Source organism: Ranitomeya imitator, chromosome 4 (genome assembly GCF_032444005.1).
Source record: "Ranitomeya imitator isolate aRanImi1 chromosome 4, aRanImi1.pri, whole genome shotgun sequence".
Lineage (NCBI taxonomy): Eukaryota > Metazoa > Chordata > Amphibia > Anura > Dendrobatidae > Ranitomeya > Ranitomeya imitator.
Window position 1 is genome coordinate 365,621,362 of NC_091285.1, and position 23,851 is coordinate 365,645,212.

The 23,851-nt window shown below is 41.8% G+C and overlaps 1 protein-coding gene across 3 annotated transcripts in view; it reads right to left on the reverse strand.

The window, feature by feature from the left end:
* MAGI2 (membrane associated guanylate kinase, WW and PDZ domain containing 2) overlaps positions 1-23,851 on the reverse strand; it is a 1,646,639-nt gene that overhangs the window by 1,245,967 nt on the left and 376,821 nt on the right. For all 3 annotated transcript variants that reach the window (XM_069765141.1, XM_069765140.1, XM_069765143.1), the window contains exon 2: positions 15,454-15,570. In XM_069765141.1, the coding sequence (XP_069621242.1) occupies positions 15,454-15,570 (117 nt within the window). The remainder of the gene's footprint in view (positions 1-15,453; positions 15,571-23,851) is intronic.

Consider the following 23,851-nt stretch of genomic DNA (forward strand, 5'->3'; position numbering starts at 1 on the left):
GGGATGAAACCCTGTGCCTTCTTTTCTAGAAAATTCTCGCCTGCTGAGCGCAATTATGATGTGGGCAATCGGGAGTTGTTGGCCATGAAGTGGGCATTCGAGGAGTGGCGACATTGGCTTGAAGGAGCTAAACATCGCGTGGTGGGCTTGACGGATCACAAGAATTTGACTTATCTCGAGTCTGCCAAATGGTTGAATCCTGGACAGGCTCGATGGTCGCTCTTTTTCTCCCGTTTTGATTTTGTGGTTTCATACCTTCCGGGATCTAAGAATGTGAAGGCTGATGCCCTGTCAAGGAGTTTTGTGCCTGACTCTCCGGGTGTTCCGGAGCCGGTGGGTATTCTTAAAGAAGGGGTAATTTTGTCTGCCATTTCCCCTGATTTGCGGCATGTGCTGCAAAAGTTTCAGGCTGATAGACCTGACCGTTGTCCTACGGAGAAACTGTTTGTCCCTGATAGATGGACTGGTAGAGTTATCTCGGAGATTCATTGTTCAGTATTGGCTGGTCATCCTGGAATCTTTGGTACCAGAGATTTGGTGACTAGATCTTTTTGGTGGCCTTCTTTGTCACGGGATGTGCGTTCTTTTGTGCAGTCCTGTGGGATTTGTGCTCGGGCTAAGCCCTGCTGTTCTCGTGCCAGTGGGTTGCTTTTGCCCTTGCCGATTCCGAAGAGGCCCTGGACGCATATTTCCATGGATTTTATTTCTGATCTCCCTGTTTCTCAAAAGATGTCGGTCATTTGGGTGGTTTGTGATCGCTTCTCTTAAGGTACCTTCACACTCAGCGACGCTGCAGCGATACCGACAACGATGTCGATCGCTGCAGCGTCGCTGTTTGGTTGCTGGAGAGCTGTCACACAGACAGCTCTCCAGCGACCAACGATCCCGAGGTCCCCGGGTAACCAGGGTAAACATCGGGTTACTAAGTGCAGGGCCGCGCTTAGTAACCCGATGTTTACCCTGGTTACCAGCGTAAAAGTAAAAAAAAACAAACACTACATACTTACCTACCACTGTCTGTCCCCGGCGCTCTGCTTCTCTGCACTCCTCCTGCACTGACTGAGCACAGCGGCCGGAAAGCAGAGCGGTGACGTCACCACTCTGCTTTCCGGCTGACCGACGCTCACAGCCAGTGCAGGAGGAGTGCAGAGAAGCTGAGCGCCGGGGACAGACAGCGGTAGGTAAGTATGTACTGTTTTTTTTTTTTTTACTTTTACACTGGTAACCAGGGTAAACATCGGGTTACTAAGCGCGGCCTTGCGCTTAGTAACCCGATGTTTACCCTGGTTACCAGTGAAGACATCGCTGGATCGGTGTCACACACGCCGATCCAGCGATGTCCACGGGAGATCCAGCGACGAAATAAAGATCTGGACTTTCCTTAGTGACCAACGATCTCCCAGCAGGGGCCTGATCGTTGGTCGCTGTCACACAGAACGATTTCCTTAACGATATCGTTGCTACGTCACAAAAAGCAACGATATCGTTAACGATATCGTTATGTGTGAAGGTACCTTAAGATGGTCCATTTGGTACCCTTATCTAAACTGCCTTCCTCCTCTGATTTGGTGCCATTGTTTTTCCAGCATGTGGTTCGTTTGCATGGCATTCTGGAGAACATCGTCTCGGACAGAGGTTCCCAGTTTGTTTCGAGGTTTTGGCGGTCCTTTTGCGCTAAGATGGGCATTGATTTGTCTTTTTCTTCGGCTTTCCATCCTCAGACTAATGGCCAAACCGAACGAACTAATCAGACTTTGGAGACATATCTGAGATGCTTTGTTTCTGCTGATCAGGATGATTGGGTGTCCTTCTTGCCTTTGGCTGAGTTCGCCCTTAATAATCGGGCCAGCTCGGCTACTTTAGTTTCTCCTTTTTTCTACAATTCTGGTTTCCATCCTCGTTTCTCTTCAGGGCAGGTTGAGCCTTCGGACTGTCCTGGTGTGGATGCGGTGGTGGACAGGTTGCAGCAGATTTGGACTCAAGTGGTGGACAATTTGACATTGTCCCAGGAGAAGGCTCAACGTTTCTCTAACTGTCGGCGTTGTGTTGGTCCCCGACCTTGTGTTGGGGATTTGGTTTGGTTGTCATCTCGTCACGTTCCTATGAAGGTTTCCTCTCCTAAGTTTAAGCCTCGTTTCATTGGACCATATAAGATTTCTGAGGTTCTTAATCCTGTGTCATTTCGTTTGGACCTTCCAGCTTCTTTTGCCATCCATAATGTGTTCCATAGGTTGTTGTTGCGGAGATACGTGGCGCCTATGGTTCCCTCCGTTGATCCTCCTGCCCCGGTGTTGGTCGAGGGGGAGTTGGAGTATGTGGTGGAGAAGATTTTGGATTCTCGTGTTTCGAGACGGAAACTCCAGTGTTGTGAGTTCTGTTTTTGGGCTCCCTCTGGTGGTTACTGATGGTACTGGGTGACTTGTCTTTCCTGGGTCTCTGGGTTCCACCTGTTCCATCAGGATATGGGAGTTTCCTATTTAACCTGGCTTTGCTGGCATTTTCTCGCCGGTTATCAATGTATCCAGTGTGTCTTGTTACCTCTGCTCCCTGCTCCTAGAACCTTCTGGTCAAGCTAAGTTTGGATCTTCCTGTTTTGGTGTTTTGCTTTATTTGGTTTTTAGTCCAGCCTGCAGATATTTGATTCTTTGCTGCTGGTTGCTCTAGTGGGCTGAAATTGCTCCTCATGTACCATGAGTTGGCACATGAGTTCAAGTAATTTCAGGATGGTTTTTTGAAGGGTTTTTCGCTGACCGCGCAGATCACTTTTGTATCCTCTGCTATCTAGCTTTAGCGGGCCTCATTTTGCTGAAACTGTTTTCATACTGCGTATGTGCTTTCCTCTCATTTCACCGTCATTATATGTGGGGGGCTGCTATTTCTGTGGGGTGTTTCTCTGGAGGCAAGAGAGGTCTGTGTTTCTTCTAATAGGGGAAGTTAGATCTTCGGCTGGAGTGAGACGTCTAGGATCATCGTAGGCACGTTCCCCGGCTACTTTTATTTGTGTGTTAGGTTCAGGGTCGCGGTCAGCTCAGGTTCCATCGCCCTAGAGCTTGTTTGTATCTGTGCTTGTCCTTTAGTGATCCCCTGCCATTGGGATCATGACAGTATAACCGGCCCACAAAGTGTTAATTGTATTGGCTGAAGTAGGAGGATAAGTAGTCTGAGGAAGTTTTTTTTTTTTTTTTCTCTTTCTCTCAGAGTTTGCTGCCTAGCCTTATTGCAGCGTGGCTACTTCCTCCTCCTCTTAATCTTTGTATGGCTCTGATCCCAGCTGTTTATCATGGACGTCCAGAGTTTAGCTTCCAGCCTGAATAATCTTGCCGCTAAGGTTCAAAATATACAGGATTTTGTTGTACATGCTCCTATGTCTGAACCTAGAATTCCTGTCCCAGAGTTTTTTTCTGGAGATAGATCTCGTTTTCTGAATTTTAGGAACAATTGCAAGTTGTTTCTTTCTTTGAAATTTCGCTCCTCTGGAGACCCTGCACAGCAAGTCAAGATTATTATATCTTTCCTGCGGGGTGACCCTCAGGATTGGGCATTTGCATTGGCACCAGGGGATCCTGCGTTGCTTAATGCGGATGCGTTTTTTCTGGCATTGGGTTTGCTCTATGAGGAACCTAACCAAGAGATTCAGGCTGAAAAAGCTTTGTTGGCCCTCTCTCAGGGGCAAGATGAAGCAGAAATTTATTGTCAAAAATTTCGGAAGTGGTCGGTGCTTACTCAGTGGAATGAGTGCGCCCTGGCTGCAAAGTTCAGAGATGGCCTTTCTGAGGCCATTAAAGATGTTATGGTGGGGTTCCCTGCGCCTACTGGTCTGAATGAGTCTATGACTATGGCTATTCAGATTGATCGGCGTTTACGGGAGCGCAAACCTGTGCATCATTTGGCGGTGTCGTCTGAACCGTCACCTGAGATAATGCAATGTGATAGAATTCAGTCCAGAAGTGAACGGCAAAATTATAGGCGGAAAAAAAGGTTGTGCTTTTATTGTGGTGATTCAGCTCATGTTATATCAGCATGCTCTAAACGCACAAAAAAGGTTGATAAGTCTGTTGCCATTAGTACTTTACAGTCTAAGTTCATTCTGTCTGTGACTCTGATTTGTTCATTATCATCCATTTTCGTCGATGCCTATGTGGATTCAGGCGCTGCCCTGAGTCTTATGGATTGGTCATTTGCCAATCGCTGTGGGTTTAGTCTGGAGCCTCTGGAAGTCCCTATTCCTTTGAAGGGAATTGACTCTACACCTTTGGCTATGAATAAACCTCAGTACTGGACACAAGTGACCATGCGTATGACTCCTGTTCATCAGGAGGTGATTCGCTTCCTGGTACTGTATAATTTGCATGATGTCCTAGTGCTTGGTCTGCCATGGTTACAAACTCATAATCCAGTCCTTGACTGGAAATCAATGTCTGTGTTAAGCTGGGGTTGTCAGGGGGTTCATGATGATGCACCTCCGATTTCTATCGCTTCATCTTCTCCTTCTGAGATTCCTGTGTTTTTGTCTGACTATCGGGATGTTTTTGAGGAGCCTAAGCTCAGTTCGCTTCCTCCTCATAGGGATTGCGATTGTGCTATAAATTTAATTCCAGGCAGTAAATTTCCTAAAGGTCGTTTGTTCAATCTGTCAGTGCCAGAGCATACTGCTATGCGGGATTATGTTAAGGAGTCCTTGGAAAAGGGACATATCCGTCCATCTTTGTCCCCTTTGGGAGCAGGTTTTTTTTTCGTGGCCAAAAAAGATGGTTCCTTGAGGCCTTGTATAGATTATCGTCTTTTGAATAAGATTACCGTAAAATATCAGTATCCTTTGCCATTGTTGACTGATTTGTTTGCTCGCATTAAGGGGGCTAAATGGTTCACTAAGATTGATCTTCGGGGTGCGTATAATCTTATACGAATAAAGCAAGGTGATGAGTGGAAAACCGCATTTAATACGCCTGAGGGCCATTTTGAGTATTTGGTAATGCCTTTTGGACTTTCTAATGCTCCTTCAGTCTTCCAGTCCTTTATGCACGATATTTTCCGTGAATATCTGGATAAATTTATGATTGTGTATTTGGATGATATTTTGGTTTTTTCTGATGACTGGGAGTCTCATGTTCAGCAGGTCAGGAAGGTGTTTCAGGTCCTGCGGGCCAATTCCTTGTTTGTAAAAGGCTCAAAGTGTATCTTTGGAGTCCAGAAGATTTCTTTCTTGGGGTATATTTTTTCCCCTTCTACTATTGAGATGGATCCCGTCAAGGTTCAGGCTATTTGTGACTGGACGCAGCCTACATCTCTTAAGAGTCTACAGAAGTTCTTGGGCTTTGCTAATTTCTATCGTCGTTTTATAACTAATTTTTCTAGTGTTGTTAAGCCTTTGACGGATTTGACTAAGAAGGGTGCTGATGTTGCTGATTGGTCTCCTGCGGCTGTGGAGGCCTTTCAGGAACTTAAGCGCCGGTTTTCTTCTGCTCCTGTGTTGCGTCAGCCAGATGTTTCGCTCCCTTTTCAGGTTGAGGTTGATGCTTCCGAGATTGGAGCGGGGGCGGTTTTGTCACAGAGAAGCTCCGATGGCTCAGTGATGAAGCCATGCGCGTTTTTTTCTAGAAAGTTTTCGCCGGCTGAGCGGAATTATGATGTTGGTAATCGGGAACTTTTGGCCATGAAGTGGGCATTTGAGGAGTGGCGTCATTGGCTAGAGGGTGCTAGACATCGTGTGGTGGTCTTGACTGATCACAAAAATTTGATTTACCTTGAGTCTGCCAGGCGTCTGAATCCTAGACAGGCTCGTTGGTCACTGTTTTTCTCTCGTTTCAATTTTGTGGTTTCATACCTGCCAGGTTCAAAGAATGTGAAGGCGGATGCTCTTTCTAGGAGTTTTGTGCCTGACTCCCTTGGAAATTCTGAGCCCTCTGGTATCCTTAGGGATGGGGTGATTTTGTCTGCTGTCTCTCCAGACTTGCGACGTGCTTTGCAGGAGTTTCAGGCGGGTAAACCTGATCGTTGTCCGCCTGAGAGATTGTTTGTTCTGGATAATTGGACCAGTAGAGTCATCTCCGAGGTCCATTCTTCTGCGTTGGCAGGTCATCCGGGAATATTTGGTACTAGAGACTTGGTGGCCAGGTCTTTTTGGTGGCCTTCCTTGTCGAGGGATGTGCGTTCTTTTGTGCAGTCTTGTGAGGTTTGTGCTCGGGCTAAGCCTTGCTGTTCTCGGGCCAGTGGATTGTTGTCACCTTTGCCTATCCCGAAGAGGCCTTGGACGCACATTTCCATGGACTTTATTTCGGATCTCCCTGTCTCTCAAAAAATGTCCGTCATCTGGGTTGTGTGTGATCGCTTTTCTAAAATGGTTCATCTGGTACCCTTGCCTAAGTTGCCTTCCTCCTCTGAGTTGGTCCCTCTGTTTTTTCAGAATGTGGTTCGTTTGCATGGGATTCCTGAGAACATCGTTTCTGACAGGGGATCCCAGTTTGTGTCTAGATTTTGGCGGACGTTCTGTGCTAAGATGGGCATTGATTTGTCCTTTTCGTCTGCATTCCATCCTCAGACGAATGGCCAGACTGAACGAACTAATCAGACCTTGGAAACTTATTTAAGGTGTTTTGTTTCTGCTGATCAGGATGACTGGGTTACCTTTTTGCCGCTGGCCGAGTTTGCCCTTAATAATCGGGCTAGTTCTGCTACCTTGGTTTCTCCTTTCTTTTGTAATTCGGGGTTTCATCCTCGTTTTTCCTCTGGTCAGGTGGAACCTTCTGATTGTCCTGGAGTGGACATGGTGGTGGATAGGTTGCATCGGATTTGGAGTCATGTGGTGGACAATTTGAAGTTGTCCCAGGAGAAGGCTCAGCAGTTTGCTAATCGCCGTCGCCGCGTGGGTCCTCGACTTCTTGTTGGGGACTTGGTGTGGTTGTCTTCTCGTTTTGTTCCTATGAAGGTCTCTTCTCCTAAGTTCAAGCCTCGGTTCATCGGTCCCTATAGGATCTTGGAAATTCTTAACCCTGTGTCGTTTCGTTTGGATCTCCCGGCATCGTTTGCTATTCATAATGTGTTCCATCGGTCGTTGTTGCGGAAGTATGAGGTACCTGTTGTTCCTTCGCTTGAGCCTCCTGCTCCAGTGCTGGTGGAGGGAGAATTGGAGTATGTTGTGGAGAAGATCTTGGATTCTCGTGTTTCCAGACGGAAACTCCAGTATTTGGTCAAGTGGAAGGGTTATGGTCAGGAGGATAATTCTTGGGTGGTTGCCTCTGATGTTCATGCTGATGATTTGGTCCGCGCTTTTCATAGGGCTCATCCTGGTCGCCCTGGTGGTTCTCGTGAGGGTTCGGTGACCCCTCCTCAAGGGGGGGGTACTGTTGTGAGTTCTGTTTTTGGGCTCCCTCTGGTGGTTACTGATGGTACTGGGTGACTTGTCTTTCCTGGGTCTCTGGGTTCCACCTATTCCATCAGGATATGGGAGTTTCCTATTTAACCTGGCTTTGCTGGCATTTTCTCGCCGGTTATCAATGTATCCAGTGTGTCTTGTTACCTCTGCTCCCTGCTCCTAGAACCTTCTGGTCAAGCTAAGTTTGGATCTTCCTGTTTTGGTGTTTTGCTTTATTTGGTTTTTAGTCCAGCCTGCAGATATTTGATTCTTTGCTGCTGGTTGCTCTAGTGGGCTGAAATTGCTCCTCATGTACCATGAGTTGACACATGAGTTCAAGTAATTTCAGGATGGTTTTTTGAAGGGTTTTTCACTGACCGCGCAGATCACTTTTGTATCCTCTCCTATCTAGCTTTAGCGGGCCTCATTTTGCTGAAACTGTTTTCATACTGCGTATGTGCTTTCCTCTCATTTCACCGTCATTATATGTGGGGGGCTGCTATTTCTGTGGGGTGTTTCTCTGGAGGCAAGAGAGGTCTGTGTTTCTTCTAATAGAGGAAGTTAGATCTTCGGCTGGAGCGAGACGTCTAGGATCATCGTAGGCACGTTCCCCGGCTACTTTTATTTGTGTGTTAGGTTCAGGGTCGCGGTCAGCTCAGGTTCCATCGCCCTAGAGCTTGTTTGTATCTGTGCTTGTCCTTTAGTGATGCCCTGCCATTGGGATCATGACACTCCAGTACCTGGTCAAGTGGAGGGGTTATGGTCAAGAAGATAATTCCTGGGTTTTTGCCTCTGATGTTCATGCTGCCGATCTTGTTCGTGCCTTTCATTTGGCTCATCCTGATCGGCCTGGGGGCTCTGGTGAGGGTTTGGTGACCCCTCCTCAAGGGGGGGTACTGTTGTGAATTCTGTTGTCGAACTCCCTCCTGTGGTCGTGAATGGTACTTCGGCGAGTTCTGTCTATGGGCTCCCTCTGGTGGCTATGAGTGAAGCTGCTGCTTCTGAGGTTCCTTACACAGGTGACGTGGTTTATCCTTTGGTTGGCTTCTCTATTTAACTCCACTCAGATCGTTGTTCCATGCCAGCTGTCAATGTTTTAGCATTGGTTCAGTTCGCTCCTGGATCTGCCTGGTGACCTGTCTTCTCCTGCAAAAGCTAAGTTCCTTATTGTTATTTTTGCTCATTGTTTCTTTGTCCAGCTGGTTATCCTGAGTTTGTCTTACTTGCTGGAAGCTCTGGGATGCAGAGTGGCCCCCCCGCACCGTGAGTCAGTGCGGAGGTCTTTTTTGCACACTCTGCGTGGTCTTTTGTAGGTTTTTGTGCTGAACGCAAAGATTCCTCTGTCTATTTAGTAAGTCTGGCCTCTCTTTGCTGAAACCTATTTCATTTCTGCGTTTGTGACTTTCATCTTTTCTCACAGTCATTATATGTGGGGGGCTGCCTATTCCTTTGGGGAATTTCTCTGAGGCAAGGTAGGCTTTATTTTCTATCTCTAGGGCTAGCTAGCTCTGAGGCTGTGACGAGGCACCTAGGGAGCGTCAGGAGCGCTCCACGGCCATTTTTAGTGTGTGTGATAGGATTAGGGCTTGCGGTCAGCAGAGCTCCCACATCCCAGAGCTCGTCCTGTATGAGTTTAACTATCAGGTTGGGTGCTCCTAACCACCAGGTCATAACAGTGGAAGCTGGTAAGACTGTGTCAATATCTACAGTGAAACAAATACTGTATCAACATGGGCGGAAAGGCCACTCTCACAGGAAGAAGCAATTACTCCAAAAGAAACAAAAAAAACAGATTAATGTTTGCAAATGCACACAGGAACAAAGACCCTAATTTTTGGAGAAATGTCCTGTGGTCTGATAAAACTAAAATTGAACTTTTTGGGCATAATGACCATCATTACGCTTGGATGAAAAAGGGAGAAGCTTGAAAGCCTAAGAACACCATCCCAACTGTGAAACGCGGGGGTGGCAGCATAATGTTGTGGGGTTGTTTTGCTGCAGGAGGGACTGGTGCACATCACAAAATAGGTGGCATCATGAAAAAAGAACATTATGTGTCAATACTGAAGCAATATCTCAAGACGTCAGCCAGGAAGTTAAAGCTTGGGCGAAAATGGGTCTTCTAAATGGACAATAACCAGAAGCATACTGCCAAAATGGTAACAAAGTGGCTTAAGGATAACAAAGTCATTGTTTTGGAGCAGCCAGTAGAAAGCCCTGATCTCAATCCAATTGAAAATTTATGGGCAAAGCTGAAAAGGCAGGTGCGAGCAAGGTGACCTACAAACCTGGATCAGTTACACCAGTTTTTTCAGTAGCAATGGGCCCAAATTCTGACCAACTATTGTGAGAAGCTTGTGGAAGTGATATTCCAAAAGTTTGACCCAAGTCATTCAGTTTAATGGCAATAATACCAAATACTAATGAAATGTATGTAAACTTTTGAAAAAGCCTTAAACATTCTCTCTGTCTCATTATTCTGGCATTTGGTAAAGATTAATAATTATGATAATCCTATTTGACCTAAAAAAGGAAAGGTTTATTCTGATTTCATGTCAGATATTGAGAAAAACGTGCATATGTGTATTTTTATATAGTGTATGTAAACTTCTGGTTTCAACTGTATATCTGTGTAGATGATTTGACATTCTGTATCAGAAAAGTTACAAAAATTAACAAGGACATTAACTTTTAGGTACATATGTTCATCTGTCATATCGGACAGCAATTTAAATATACTGTAGAAATATTTGCAGAAAAGTGCATAGAGAGTTGAACCACAACATGCTAATTATGCTGACTACATTGTACTCTGACACCCAAGTACAAAGGTCTACACATTGCTTCTGGCTTCTTGTTCAGTTCTGCGCAGGAGAGTCTGGCCTATATTGCCTCAGGCAAAGCACTGCAGTAAACCATGTTGTGGTTGCTGATTAGCTATGAGCATAGGCTGTTATTCACGCTACGTACATAGATCTTTCTGAATGCAGGCTCTCCATTGTACTTGGGCAATGAATCTCAGCTTAGAGAGCTTTTAATAGAGGATTGACTTAAACTTTTTGAGCTTTGCAAGGAGTTAACATCATTATACTTTCACTGCAGGGATTGGTAAAGCAGTTCTTCTTAATAAAGAAACTGTGCAAAAAAACTTACAATATCTAACCTTCATAAATCCTTGTAGGTATAGAATAACAAAGGGAAAAGTGACAATTTTGCTAAAAGCAAGGAAAGGAGTACTATTATGTTTTAAGAAGCACTAGACTTCAATTTTACTCATTGGAATTCCGAGCTATAGGGACTTGTTCAGATCTATACAAGATTTGTAAATACTTGTAAATATTGTATAGTTAAACTTACTTTATTAAAAGAACTTTAAAACATAATACAATTTGTGACTCTTAAAGTCTAATTTCCAGAATCAAAATATCTATCACAAAGCTGCATACGTATCTTTAATATCTAGACTGCGACCAACATATAGTTCCTTGCTAAGTTTCCCAGCAGCACTTGCTTCTCCTCAGTGCTGCAGACCCGTCCCTCACAAAGTTATCATCAAGCTAATCTAAGTGCAAAACAGGACAGATTTTAAAAAGGGTTATATTGGCACAAATGAGTAATGATATGTGTAAATTATTATAAGACCATATTGAAAAGGTCTGAAACTTTATAAGATGTGGATTCTTCATCTTAGATGGGTTACTATCAACGTGAAGTCTCATGTCATCACAAGGTTAAACATTTTAATATACTGATTTTATATGCCAAGACATAACTTTAAGGTATCTGACTTAAAAGTATAGAAAACATTAAGAAAAGAACTACATCTATTCATGTTTCCAAAAAACTTAAACAGAGTTGGGAAATATAGTTTACTGCCCTTCCAAATAGATTCTTAATTTTTTTATTACCACTTCTTTAATGGCACAACTGAGCTGGCCATACTGACACTTTCTACACTATTTCTAACTTGTATCTTATTCCATTTAACGTTGTCAATATTTATTAGTTAAATCAGAGACAGACTGATTCATGGTTCTAGAGCTCATGGATCTGACATTACCAGGGTGAAATTTCTATCAATGTCTAATTAGTACATATGCTATAGAATTTAATAACATTTATTAAAATTAATAACCGCATAGAGTAATAAAATGTCCAAATTATCCCATCAAGGAAAATATATATTCTTACAAATGATATGCTAATATATTATTCAGTTTTTATTCCTTACAGTAAGTAGTAAAACAACTCTGCTGCTTTCCTTGGCTTACAATATGAAAAATGATATGGAAATGTCATGATACAACTTAATAGGATTGCTCATTAAACAAAATGAGTCGAATTTAAAACATTAAACCTACTGGAATAAATTCACAAACCATCAATTGGTTTCAGATTTTAAGTTCAACATTAAAAATATTATAGTTAAATGGATGATTTGACTTTAGGGAACTTTAGTCTGAAAATGCAAATCTCAAATTCTGTCTTCTATTTGGTTTTTCTTACATTATGCTCACAGACTGTTTTAGCATACATTCTAGGGCACAAGTCCGGAGTCCCCACAAAATGGGATTTGGGCATATGCACTGAAGGGGCTATTAACTATAATGATGCAGATTGATTCACACTGTCCTCATTCGGATATAATTTTCAGTCGTATACGCCTAGTTGTGGCGGAAAGCTAGACATAGTAGACTGTCTTGGTTCCCACCTCCAGTAGGGGTTTACTACTAAAAGTTATTTATCACAGAACACACTGCAACTCCATCTGCATCATTATGGTCAAAGGCCCATCAGTGTATATACACAAATCCCGCTTTGTGGGGGCTTCGACCGTAAGCCTCGATGGAGTAACTGAACATATACTATAGCCCTATGGGAGCATATCTGATGGAATAAAAGAAAAACATTTACTACAAAAGAAGGAATCAAAAATCAGCCCTAGCTCTCTGACCAGCAAGCAAAGGGCTGCAAAATAAAAAACATAGTATTATGGCCTTACATAGGTCTCCAGGAACAAAAGCTGTCCAAGAATCAAACTCGGAGGGGAGGGGAGGAAAATAGGGGTGCATCTTACAGTTTGAATGCAGGTTACTGGGGGCCATGGTGGTGAATGGTCACAGGAGGCAGGGATGACGCTGCAGGAAGGTGGTGCATGCGCTGATTAAGATGTCAGCTCGTCCCCCCAGGTAAGTTAAGCTCGGACTATAAGATGGACCCCCATTTGACACCTTGAAAAAACATTTTTCCATATATTTTACTTCTCAAAATTTGTGGGGTATTTTATGGTCCGCTGCATCTTATAGACCGCAAAATACAATAATTCAGTGGAGCTTTTGGTCACATAATTTCCTTGCCGGGTTGTATTGTGATTTTGATACTATAAAAATTGTTTAAATAGTGATGATAATAAGATATTGTACTCCAGGAAAGTCAAAGTGGTTGCAAATTTATATAAATAATTTTAACAAAAGATAAAAGAGGGACAATAACAAATACTTAAAATTCAGCTTTGAATCTGTACTGCTCTAAATAGGGACTTTTTGTCTCCATCATCTTACAGCACCATAAAAGGGTCATATGAAGACAACCTGTATCAGGAATATAGGGGGTCCCTCAATTTGGAACACCATTTATGAGCGAAAACTAAAACTGTAACAGCAGCTTAGTTTGGCAGAATCAATAAATCTATGTAATACATTCTGCTAAATCAGTGGCTCCCAAACTCCAGTCATCATGGCCCCCAACAGATCATGATTTCAGGATTTCCTTGGTGTAGCACAGGAGATAGAATTCTTATCAAGGAAACAGAAATTGCCACAAGTTTTCTCACCTGTGTAATACAAGAGAAATCCTGAAAACATGATATGTTGGAGGCCTTGTAGACTGGAGTTTGGGAAACACTTGTCTAAATGGTCACCATTTAAGATGTCTCTTGTGAGACATAATTTACTGCATAATGAAGAGTTAAAGTGAATCTGTCAGCAGGATCAACCCTCCTAAGCCATCTATAAGTGCAGGTAAGTCATAGAAAGTTCAGTAAAATGATTATTTGTTATCTTCGATCCAATGTCTTATTCACAAGAAATCCACTTTTTTCTTAATATATAAATGACCGGTTAAACACTGATCTCCCTTAGAATCTGCCTCCAGAGCTTGTTTTAAAAGAAGGGGAGCATTACCAGGATGAGACATGTAGATTAAGAGAGCAGACTGTCAGTCATCACATGTCTCACACTGGTAACGCCCCCTTTCATATAAAATGAGATCCGTGTCAGGCCCATAGATTTTAACATCTAATTTACATATTATGAAAAATGTGGATTACTCTGGAAAAAAAAATTGGATCACAGATATTAAAATATCATTTTATTCAACATTCTATGCCCTGTATGACCATATAGATGGCTTAAAAGGGATGATCCTACTCCTCTTCCCTTTAAGTCAGTTTAAGTCAGTTTAAAATAAACATCTCCAGATTTAGACTGCCTGGTCTGAAAGAAGAAACCTTTATTCCATTGGTCACACTTACTGGGTGCGTTGCCGTATTTGTCATAAAACTAACATTAATCAATAATAGCGATAAACGAAAAGTGACGCCGTCGATATTATCTGCACACGCTCCTGAGTCCTCAATATCCATCAGCTGAGCCCTACTGTCATTTTAAAAATACAAATACTCAGCTTTCATCCCCAGCTATGACTGACAAAGAGAGATTTTATGACAACTATTGAAAGACACCAGTAAGTGACCCACTAAAGCACTATTTCTCAGCCCACAATGAAATCTTAAAGGGAACCTGTCACCCCCCCTCAGGCATTTGTAACTAAAAGAGCCACCTTGTGCAGCACTAATGCTGCATTCTGACAAGGTGGCTCATTTAGTTATGATGCCTGCACACTCTGAAATAAACGTTTATAAAATGTGCCCCCTCATACCCTGAAATTGTCAGGGAGGCGGGACTTTTCTTCCTAATCAGACGCAGCACACAGTCACTCCGGGCCTGTGCATGCCGGGCGCCGCCTCCTCTTGCTGCATTATCGTCCCCGGCGCCTGCGCTGTAAGTACAAAGGGCAGTGCAACTGCGCACACCCGAAAAAAAAACCTTAATATCACCAACCATTCCCATTTTATTTAGGTTAATCCATATACATGGCCCACCCTGTATAATAATGTCAATTGAACCCATAGACCAGAGTTTCCAAATGAATTACATTACCCTTAGGACTTTGCAGTGATTTATGTCATAGGCACCATGTGTGGTTGCTGAATTGTACCTGCTTGTTTGGACAGGAGGCATCCTCATGAATTTTTTTAATTATTGTTTGAATTTTTTGTATTATAAATGAAGTATTAATTCTTATACATTCCTTTGTCTGTCACGTATCTTGGATGGTTTGGTTTATACTAATATACATGGTATACTCTTTAGCCCTGATTCATCATTGCCTTTGCACATGTTTTTGTCTAGTTTTATGTATTTTGAGCCTTTTTTTGCTCATTATTCTACTTGTGTTTTGTTTACATCTATTTTATTTTTGCTCTCCTGTTTATTTGTATTCCACTTTGTGCGTGGAGTTTAGCAATTCTAGATGTTTTCACCTGGTTCATCAATTACGACTTTTTAAAATGTTGCAAAATTTGGTTTAACTCTACTCCCCCACCCTGGTGTATTTTTTAATAAGTCGGTATTTTGGCACAATCTTTGAGCCATTTTGCAAAATCAGAAGTCAGAAAATAAGACCATTTTTTACTGTTTACTTTCCACCAAATCCATGATTCACGTGCGCCATTTTGAACAAATCGGTGCCAAAAATGGCACAAAAAAGAAAAGTTACTTAAAAAGACACAAATGATGAATCGGGGCCTCTGTTCCGTTCATATATTGTGAACATGCTTTGCAGAATAACAAAAAGAGTAGACAGATTCATACCTATTTACTCATCACACAGTAATGAGAGTCACAGAGGAGCACGTAAGGTAAACATGAACTTTTAAAAGCGTATATTAAATGATGCATCCACTTAGCGTAATTTCCAGACAATGTAGAAAACCTGAACACTTAAATAGATTCAATAACTTATGAGATAGCAGTACTCACATGGCACTGTTCGGAGGTAGAGGTTGTCCCGTATGATTTGCTGTAGTTCATGATCTACTGAACCTTTCTGAAACCGTAAATTGAGGTAGCGGCGTAGGTCTTTGTCAACAATGCCTCCTGTAAAATGAGTACATAAAGTAATCAAAACAATGATACAAAAAGAAACACGAAAGCTACAGATATGAGCATTGCCTGTACACAGTCAGAATATTGCCAGAGTTAAGATAGAAATTAAATCTATGTCCATTTTTTATATTAGACATACTGCTAGTTAAAAAAATTGTTTGCTGCTATGCATGCCTTTTTAGGAGCAAAAGTAATAAATTCATTATTAGGAATCTGCAGTAGCATTTAGTAAAGAACAAATATTCAGATTGGAATAAATACACTGTGAAATGCTACCTATATTATAACAGAGGCAATAGAGCCCTCTATGATTACTTGATTTTGGTGGGAAGAGCAGGGTAAGAATTTCCTCTGTGATAAATAGTGAAAAATAAATTATAATGAAAGGAGGTATCACAGATAACGTTCTAAAATGAAAATTATGTAAATGTTTGAATGGTTGATGCTGCCTGAACTATCTATGGCATGAATCAATGGCAAGCTCCTTAATTGCAAATCTCTGTGCTTTACATAGTTTAAACAGAAATGACCATGGTGGTTCCTAGCCAGCTTCTTCCCACCCGGCTCTGTTTGACAGGTCTCTATACGCAGAGGGAAAGACCTGTACACAGATCACGGACAGTCATCTAATGGCTGCTGACCATTAACAGATCATTAGCAGTGATTTGCACAGGGAGGATATAGGTTATGCCCAGTGGCGTAACTACAAAGTTATGGGCCCCGGTGCGAACTTTCAAATGGGGCCCCCCCACCAAAACATTTTCCACCCAAATCCACATCCTGCCCATGCTCCTGCCCCATCCGTCTCCGCATTCTGCCCCATCCGACTCCGCATTCTGCCCCATCCGTCTCCGCATTCTGCCCCATCCGACTCCGCATTCTGCCCCATCCGTCTCCGCATTCTGCCCCATCCGTCTCTGCATTCTGCCCCATCCGTCTCCGCATTCTGCCCCATCTGTCTCTGCATTCTGCCCCATCCATCTCCGCATTCTGCCCCATCCATCTCCACATTCTGCCCGTCTCCATATCTCACCAGAATAGCAGGAACCGGAAATCTGCTGCTGGTTGATACCAGAGAACACGAGCTGCACACAACCAGGACTGAGCTGCTGAGAGGTGAAGGACCTGTGGTGACGTCATCATCATGTGATCAGGAGGCGGAGCTGATAAATGGTGAAAGACCTGTGATAGTGATGACGTCACCACAGGATCTTCAGCTCTTCCTTTCACATCAGGCGTTGGCTGCTGATCTGATGTGTGCGCCCGGCAGGTCAGGTGGAGGGCAGGTCTGTCTGTTGCCGTGCGGGACGAATCACCTGCACGGCAACAGTTTTTAACTTTTTGCTGGTGTCGGCGTGCATCTGACCAGCCGGGGCCCCTGACTACCCCGGGCCCGGTCGCAATGGCGACTGCTGCGACCGTGGTAGTTACGCCCCTGGTTATGCCCTATTAGCAGGCTCCTCTCTCCAGTTAGACCATTGTAACATCAACAGCTTCCATGGCAACTGCCCAGATGGACAACTAAACTACCTGGATTTGGATTATATTGGAAAATAGTAAGCACACAGTGAGCACACATCATGTGCTGTGTGTAAGATTTTTTATGACAGGGAGAGATGATGATTTCAGTGCCCAATCATTTCAGGAAAATTGGACGGACGCTGTTCCCGTCCAACCTCTTTAATGCCAAAGCTCCTTGAATTCTAATTCTACTAGAATAAAACAAAAATCTGCATTTTTCAAAATTCAGATTTTTTTGTACTTTGCTTCAGAGCAGTTTAAACCATTTTTCTGAACCATAAAGGGCCAAAAGGTTAAAAATGGAAAGAAAAAAAACCTGATAACCACATCACCACTCATCTCACTGTTCTTATCTTCTTATCACCACCACACGGATGGAAATTCCAGCCTTTAGTGAGGCCAGGGACAGGTCTGCACATGCACGAGCAATGTCTCAGTGCTTTCCGTGATGCCATGACATCGTAACTTTACACATGCTTGCACAGAACCCTCTTTGGCTTCATCAGAACTGGAAGTCCTGGTCTAGAATGAGGAGACCCAAGGATTCTGCATTTCCGGTGGTGATAATACGATGCAAAGATTACCAAATAGATAATGGCGAGGAGCAGAGAGAAAGGGGAGGTGACTAGTTAGGTGATTATAAATATTTCTTTTATTTTTTCCATCTTATGCTTATTATGCTTTGGAGTATGCAAAGACCCCAGAGCATAATATGGGACATTACATTTGAGGAAAATAACTTGTTTGCAAACCAAACTCCATGGGAAAATCAGCGTGAAGAGACAAATTTGAATTTTGACTGATCTTCTTATCTCCAGTCCTTGCCATTAAAGAGGACCACATAGAGCATATTAGCATCTACAGCTGGAAGATTAATACACACAGTGTTGTCTAGGGATTAACTAAAGCAGAGAACAACAAAGCCCATCTCTATCTGCAGTGACCCATCAATTGCTGGACCTCTTGATTTTATTAGAAATAGTAAATCCTTCACATTTCCTGCTTTGACACAGCCTGGGCACTCTTGGTGGGTTCCTCCTAAGAACTCTGCTGATTGATGCAGGTACCAAGGTAAGATTTCACAAATTATAATACACACAATTACATAGAGGTGCTTCTCACAAAATTAGAATATCATCAAAAAGTTAATTTATTTCAGTTCTTCAATACAAAAAGTGAAACTCGTATATTATACAGAGTCATTACAAACGGGGTGATCTATTTCAAGTGTTTATTTCTGTTATTGTTGATGGTTATGGCTTACAGCCAATAAAAACCCAAAAGTCATTATTTCAGTAAATTAGAATAATTAACAAAAAACACCTGCAAAGGCTTCCTAAGCATTTAAAAAGGTCCCTTAGTCTGTTTTAGTAGGCTCCACAATCATGGGTCATGGGGAAGACTGCTGACTTGACAGATGTCCAGAAGGGAGTCAATGACACACTCCACAAAAAGGGTAAGCTACAAAAGGTCATTGCTAAAGAAGCTGGCTGTTCATAGAGTGCTGTATCCAAGCATATTAATGGAAAGTTGAGTGGAAGGAAAAAATGTGGTAGGAAAAGGTGCACAAGCAACCGGGATAACCGCAACCTTGAAAGGATTGTTAAGAAAAGGCCATTAATAAATTTGGGGGAGATTCACAAGTAGTGAACTGCTGCTGGAGTCATTGCTTCAAGAGCCACCACACACAGACATATCCAGGACATGGGCTACAAGTGTTGCATTCCTTGTGTTAAGCCACTCATGACCAATAGACAATGCCAGAAGTGTCTTACCTGGGTCAAGGAGAAAAAGAACTGGACTGTTGCTCAGTGGTCCAAGGTGGTGTTTTCAAATTAAAGTAAATTTTGCATTTCATTTGGAAATCATGGTTCCAGAGTCTGGAGGAAGAGTGGAGAGGCATACAATCCAAGCGGCTTGAGGTCTTGTGTGAAGTTTACACAATCAGTGATGGTTTGAGGAGCCATATCATCTGCTGTTGTAGGTCCACTGTGTTTTTTCAAGACCAAAGACAGTGCAGCCGTCTACCAGGAAATTTTTGAGCACTTCATGCTTCCATCTGCCGACAAGCTTTTTGGAGATGGAAATTTCATTGTCCAGCAGGACTTGGCACCTGTCCACACTGCCATGGGGTATTGTCAAGAGGAAGATGAGAGACATCAGACCCAAAAATGCAGACAAGCAGAAGGCTGCTATCAAAGCACCCTGTGCTTCCATAACACCTCAGCAGTGCCACAGGCTGATCGCCTCTTTGCCACGCCACATTGATGCAGTAATTGATGCAAAAGGAGCCCCGACCACGTACTGAGTGCATTCATAGAACATACATTTCAGTAGGAAAATATTTTGGATTTTAAAATCATTTTTCAAGCTGGTGTTATAAAGTATTCTAATTTACTGAGATAATGACTTTGGAATTTTCATTGGCTGTAAGCAATAATCATCAACATTAACAGAAATAAACACTTGAAATAGATCATTCTGTTTGTAATGACTCTGTATAATATATGAGTTTCACTTTTTGTATTGAAAAACTGAAATAAATCAACTTTATGATGATATTCTAATTTTGTGAAACGCACCAGAAAATGCTTTGCATTAGGGCCATATTTTAAATGTTTGATATCACAATAACGTTCATTAAGAAATTAATTGAGACAATAAAATTGCATGAAAATTTTAAGATTTCAAAGATAAAAGTGGAAGAGAAAGGAAAGTTAGACGGTGTTGTAATTGTGAAATGTGGTTATTACAATAGCCACTAATATAGTAAGTACAGTGCTTTTTGAACTGTGGATGTTATGCTATGAAGACGATACTTCCGTTGAAACGCATTGTGACTTAAACCCTATTCTGGTGTCAGAGTTTCCTTTTGGTGCTCCTTTGACAGAGTTTCACCCTTTTCCTGTTTCTGTCCTCCTTCGGAGGTGTTCAGCTGGAGCTGCGGGGGCACTGTGCGCCCTCCCCTCACTAGGGCTACCTATCCAGCGCTCCTAAAGAATCCGCCTTTTACTGACTTTACTATACATAAGCTGACATCTCTGGGACAAAAATGTGCTTTAGAAAGCTCTAATGGATTCGTGAGACTCAGGCAAGAACGTGTAAATAACAGGTCACTATTTTCTATATGCAGAAACTATGTATTAGGCCAGATTTACACTTTTGAGTCAGTTTAAAAAAGACAGTTGAAGTCCAAACAGAGGTCAAATAGATGACTCCATATGCCTCGTAACAATGAATAGCTAAATTGGGTTTAGTTGGGAGTTCAATCTTGTTTTTCAGAAACTCCAATTGTAGTGCTCAGCAAAAAGCACAGTATGAATGTGAACCAGGCCATATTTGGAGATTCACTAATTCCAGCATCGGCATAGTTATCTTTATAAGAAACCCTGCTATTTAACAGGAACTCCAATCTAAATATAGTACACATTTACACTGTATACCAGGAAGCATTATCGTGTGTATTGGTATGTGTATTGGATTTTATTTCATAGAAGAAATACAATTTTCTCTCTGGATGACACTGTAATAATTGCACAACAATAAAGTCACAGAAAATACACTTTTTTAAGTTGGACTGCACAAACTAACACATTATATTTAATTTTTAAAAAAAAAAAATCCATGTGCTTGCTACCAAAACAATCACATTCAGATAAAAATAAATAGTTTTCAGATTCACAAAATCTGCCCATAAATACAATTGTAACACGGAACTACCTAAACCAGGGAAACAAATAGTTAGCCCTATATAATTGTTGCAGTTTTGCACCCAGTCAGCACTCTCCAAATGACACGTTCAGCACCATTAGCTGTATGACTTTGTGAGAGTGGGACAGAAATTTATGGCATACATCAACGTGTCGAATGCAATATTGCAACCTTTAAACCCTTTAACATAAATGTACGTCATCATCAGGAAGGTATTCTTGCATTATGATATGCTCTTGTGTCCACAAAAACTGATAGCTCAGCTCCTGCAAAAATAGCCAAGGCCAATGCCAACACCGTCCCTGAATATTTAACTCGAAATGCCATGATCAATAGCAATTTCAGCATTTACAAGGCTGTGAGAGAGAAGTAGTTCCCTTCCCGTCAGCACCACCATGACAGGATCGCGGGTAGCCAATGGTTGTCATGGCACCCAGAGGTCAAAGAATGACTTCCGGGTCTGCACGGTACAGTGGCATGTTAGGCCCTGCCATAAGCAAAGTTTAATTGCTGTTCTGTTAGAGTCAAACGGAGAGGTCTAATATCCTGAAATATCCTGCTATGTATAAGTGTTGTAGGGTTGTAGAAAAGTGAACAGAGTATAAAGTGTTCAAGTAACATAATGGGGCTATGTTAAAAAGTAAAACAAAAGTAGAAAATGTCATCATACCGCCACACAATAGTTGTATATACAGTTAGGTCCAAATATATTTGGACAGAGACAACATTTTTCTAATTTTGGTTATAGACATTACCACAATAAATTTTAAACAAAACGATTCAGATGCAGTTGAAGTTCAGACTTTTAGCATTCATTTGAGGGTATCCACATTAAAATTGGTTGAAGTGTTTAGGAGTTTCAGCTCCTTAACATGTGCCACCCTGTTTTAAAGGGACCAAAAGTAATTGGACAATTGATTCCAAGGCTATTTCATGGACAGGTGTGGGCAATCCCTTTGTTATGTCATTCTCAATTAAGCAGATAAAAGGCCTGGAGTTGATTTGAGGTGTGGTGCTTGCATTTGGAAGGTTTTGCTGTGAAGTAAACATGTGGTCAAAGGAGCTCTCCATGTAGGTGAAACAAGCCATCCTTTAGCTGCGAAAGCAGAAAAAAAACATCCGAGGAATTGCTACAATATTAGGAGTGGCAACATCTACATCAATGCAAAAAGACCTGGGCACTCACGGAAGACAACAGTGGTGGATGACCGCAGAATAATCTCCATGGTGAAGAGAAACACCTTCACAACAGCCAACCAAGTGAACAACACTCTCCAGGAGGTAGGCGTATCAAAATCCAAATCTATCATAAAGAGAAGACTGCATGAAAGTAAATACAGAGGGTTCACTGCACGGTGCAAGCCACTCATAAGCATCAAGAATAAAAAGGCTAGACTGGACTTTGATAAAAAACATCTGAAAAAGCCAGCACAGTTCTGGAAGAACATTCTTTGGACAGATGAAACCAAGATCAACCTCTACCAGAATGATGGAAAGAGAAAAGTATGGCGAAGACGTGGTACAGCTTATGATCCAAAGCATACCACATCATCTGTAAAACACGGCGGAGGCAGTGTGATGGCTTGGGCATGCATGGCTGCCAATGGCACTGGGTCACTAGTGTTTATTGATGATGTGACACAGGACAGAAGCAGCCGAATGAATTCTGAGGTATTCAGAGATACTGTGTGCTCAGATCCAGCCAAATGCAGCCAAACTGATTGGTCATCGCTTCATACTACAGATGGACAATGACCCAAAACATAAAGCCAAATCAACCCAGGAGTTTATTAAAGCAAAGAAGTGGAATATTCTTGAATGGCCAAGTCAGTCACCTGATCTCAACCCAATTGAGCATGCATTTCACTTGTTAAAGACTAAACTTCAGACAGAAAGGCCGACAAACAAACAGCAACTGAAAACCACTGCAGTGAAGGCCTGGCAGAGCATCAAAAAGGAGGAAACACAGCGTCTGGTGATGTCCATGAGTTCAAGACTTCAGGCAGTCATTGCCAACAAAGGGTTTTCAACCAAGTACTAAAAATGTACATTTTATTTACAATTATTGAATCTGTCCAAATACTTTTGGTCCCTTTAAAAACAGGGTGGCATATGTTAAGGAGCTGAAACTCCTAAACCCTTCATCCAATTTTAATGTGGATACACTCAAATGAAAGCTGAAAGTCTGAACTTCAAATGCATCTGAATTGTTTTGTTTAAAATTCATTGTGGTAATGTCTATAACCAAAATGAGAAAAATGTTGTCTCTGTCCAAATATATATGGACCTAACTGTAAAAAATATATATATCACTCATCTCGTCCTGCAAAAATAAAGCCCTCACATGGCACTGTCAGCAGAATAAAATAATTATATCAAAATATTGTGATGCAAACACAAATATTTTTTTGTAAAATATGATTTTAGTTTGCAAAAATAATTTGACATGAAAAAAAAACCTATATGATTGTGATAACACTGTAATCATACTGACTGGAGGAATAAAGTTACTGTATCTCTTCAATGTTACAACATGGTGAACGACGTTAAAAATAAATTAATAAAAACAAATTGTGAAATTTTTTTAGCAATTCAAAATGTTATAATTAAAAATTTTAACTCATCCTGCAAAAAGCAAGCTCTCAAGTGGCTCTGTTGGTGGAAAAATAAAAAAGTTACAGCTCTCAAAACATGACAATGGAAAAAATTATATTTTTTTACGTAAACACATAATTAGTAGATAGCAAAAGATGAAAAACCTATATACATTTAGTATCTCTGTATTCAAACCGACCTGAAGAATTCAACTGTTCTTTCACTCAAAATACAGGAAGAACAGCGTAAAAAAACAATTGTTGAATTGTTTATATGTTCATTTTGCCTCCCAGAAATAGATATAAGGCCACGTGCACACGTTGAGTATTTGATGAGTTTTTACATCAGTATTTGTAAGTCAAAACCAGGAGTGAAACAGAGGAGAAGTATAATGGAAACACGTCACCACTTTTGTATTTTTCGTCCACTCCTGATTTTGGCTTAC